At 45.9% G+C, this 2,610-nt stretch overlaps 1 protein-coding gene across 1 annotated transcript in view; it reads right to left on the bottom strand.

Annotated features, from left to right (window-relative positions):
• Positions 1-815: 815 nt before the first annotated feature.
• SPEN (spen family transcriptional repressor) overlaps positions 816-2,610 on the bottom strand; it is an 84,093-nt gene continuing 82,298 nt past the window's right edge. The window contains 2 exon segments of the mRNA XM_009995775.1: positions 816-1,076; positions 2,198-2,356. Coding sequence (XP_009994077.1) covers positions 945-1,076; positions 2,198-2,356 — 291 coding nt within the window. The 3' untranslated portion in view covers positions 816-944.

Raw genomic sequence — 2,610 nt, 5'->3', positions numbered from 1 at the left:
CACACCCACTGAGTTCTGCATATCCCACCAGGAAGGAAAATAACTCTCTCCCTTTTTTGTTTGTTATTTTTCTGTTGTAGGTTTTCAGTGTAAACTGTACATCCCAGATGAAGAGAAGACGGCTGCAGCAGGGGCAGGTGGAGGAGAGGGAGGTTTCACATCCAGAAAAAAACCAGACTTGACACCGAAAAAAAAAAATAACAACAACCCCCGAAGGAAAAGGAACCAAAAACAAACAAAAAAAAACAAACAGAAAAGCAACCAATAAAATAAAAAGGTGTGTGAAATGATCCTTGACCCACAGATGTCAGGCCCCAGGTCCTGCATTTCAGTCCACCGTGTGTGTCCGTGTGTGTCAAGACATCCAGAACGTCACAGCGTGTCCCCAACTGTGCAAAGGTCCAAGTCACTAATTTAGTGCAAAGGCAGTTCAGGTTCTTCTTTTTTTTTTTTTTTTCTTTTTTTGTGTAGTTTTTATTTTTAATTCTTCTTTTTTTTTTGGCTTTTTTTTTGCGTCGGTTTTTGTTGTGGTTTTTTTTTTTCCTTTTTTTCTTGTTTTCGTTTTGTTAAAAAAAATAAGCCCTCCTTTTTTCTCTTCTTTTTTTTTTTTTTTTTGTCCCCAAAAAGCAGGCACAGGAAACCCCCCCACCAGCCCCTCTGCTGAGTGCATCAGTTGTCCAGAAGCTAAAGCAACATGTAAACATCCAAGGTAGCAGAACCACTACCCAGCAACAGTTTGATCGAGGGCAGGAGGCTGGTGGGTCTGGCAGCATTTTCTTATTTCATCACTTTCATTCTCTCTTTTTCTTTTCTCTTGTGGTTTTTTTCTGGGCTTTTTCTTTTTTTCCTCTTTTTTTGTGTTTTATTTTTTTTTGCTGCAGGGCCTTGGAGGAAAAAAAAAAATAGAACTGAAAAAGAATCAAAGGCAGGAACTGGTAAACAGCTCATACCGAGGCGATGACGATCATCAGGTGAGGGGAGATGTTGGAGATGCTGGCCAGGAGGTCCGGGGCGAGACGGGAGAGGTGGCTCTCTGAAAATTCACAGGGTGGGAAGATCTGCAGAACGTAGGCAGGCTGGGAGAGAGGGGAAAAAAAAAACAGGGATGAGGGAAGGGAAAAAAAAATCCCCAGGGATGAGGGAAGGAAAAAAAAAACCACAGGGATGAGGGAGGGGACAAAAAAAATGAGGAGGGAGAAGCCGGGGTGGGCAAAAATGTTGTGAAATTTGGGTGTTTTTTTGGGGTGATTCAAGGCTTATCAAGCATCTTATTTCTATGAAAGTAGGGTGTGGTTGCCAAGGTGGGGAGATTTTCCACACCAGGGACAGAAAAGCTGCTGGTTTGATTGGGAAAGGCAGAAAAAATCCCTTTAATTATCATTTTTGCTCCAAGCACTGACTGCTCATTCAGTGCTGTTTCTACCCCAGGAAACAGATTAAATTTAACTTGATCAGCAACGTGGCTGCAATAAACAGAGTAAAACCATGAACAAACCCAAATGTTTTGTCTCGATGTGGCCAAGAGCAAAAAAGCTCCAGGTGTTCTGGAGAAATTGGTAGGAGGAAGAAGGGAGGAATCAACACCCAACACAGAAAAAGAACTGGAAAATGGGACTGGTTTGTTCTCATAGAATCATATCATGGAATCTTGAAAGGGTTTGGGTTGGAAGGGACCTTAAGGATCACCTAGATCCAAGACCCCTGCATGGGGTCCTCCCACCAGACCAGGTTGCTCCAGGTGTCTCACCACCCTCACACTAAAGAATTCCCACCTCACGTCCAACTTAAATGTCCCCTCTTCCAGTTTCAATCCATTCCCTCTCATCCCATCCCTCCCTGCCCTTGTCCCAAGTCCCTCCCCAGCTTTCCTGGAACCCCTTCAGGCACTGGAAGGTGCTCTAAGGTCTCCCTGGAGCCTTCTCTTCTCCAGGCTGAACACCCCAACCCTCTCAGCCTGAAGACATCGAGTTGTGAATGAAATGATGATATTTGGGGCTATGCTTTTGCTGTAGTTTCATATTCAGTAATTTTATTGATGACATTTTGGGTGGGGATGTCAGCAGGCAGCAAATGTGGGGGTTTCACCCCAAAACCAGGCACCTCAACTGTCCCTCCAAGCAAACAGCTGGGTGGAAGGTTTCCCTACCTATGGATTTGGTTTATCTAGATGTTCCCAGGGGTTTTTCTCTGCCCATACCTGATTGGAGCCAGGGTTGGGGACGTTGATGATGCCTGCAGCTTGCTTGGCCTGCAGGTAGCTGATGAAGGCAGCCTTCAGAGACTCTGTCTGGTTCACCACATCCTCCTGGTCCCGGCCGCAGGGCAGGGCCAGTAAGAGGCAGTAATCGCTCTCCACCTGGAGAGAAAACATGGGAATTGTGGAAAGGGCTGCTGGGAACAGGCTCCTGCCCAAGAGACAATCACTACCTGCAGTCTGAAATCCTCCCTTGGAACTCTTTGGACTAGATGATCTTCAGAAGGCCCTTCCAGCCTCAACCACTCTCTGACTCCTTCACTGCTACAAAAGATGTGCCGAGAGCTCGGGCAGCCCAGATGGTGGGAAGGACCAAAACCTACTAAGTTCCACAGCCAGCTGAATTCCACAGATGT

This window comes from Chaetura pelagica, unplaced genomic scaffold (assembly GCF_000747805.2).
Source record: "Chaetura pelagica isolate M959 unplaced genomic scaffold, ChaPel_1.0 scaffold234, whole genome shotgun sequence".
Lineage (NCBI taxonomy): Eukaryota > Metazoa > Chordata > Aves > Apodiformes > Apodidae > Chaetura > Chaetura pelagica.
The sequence above is the reverse complement of the archived record's forward strand: the minus strand, read 5'-3'. Positions and strand labels throughout refer to the sequence as shown.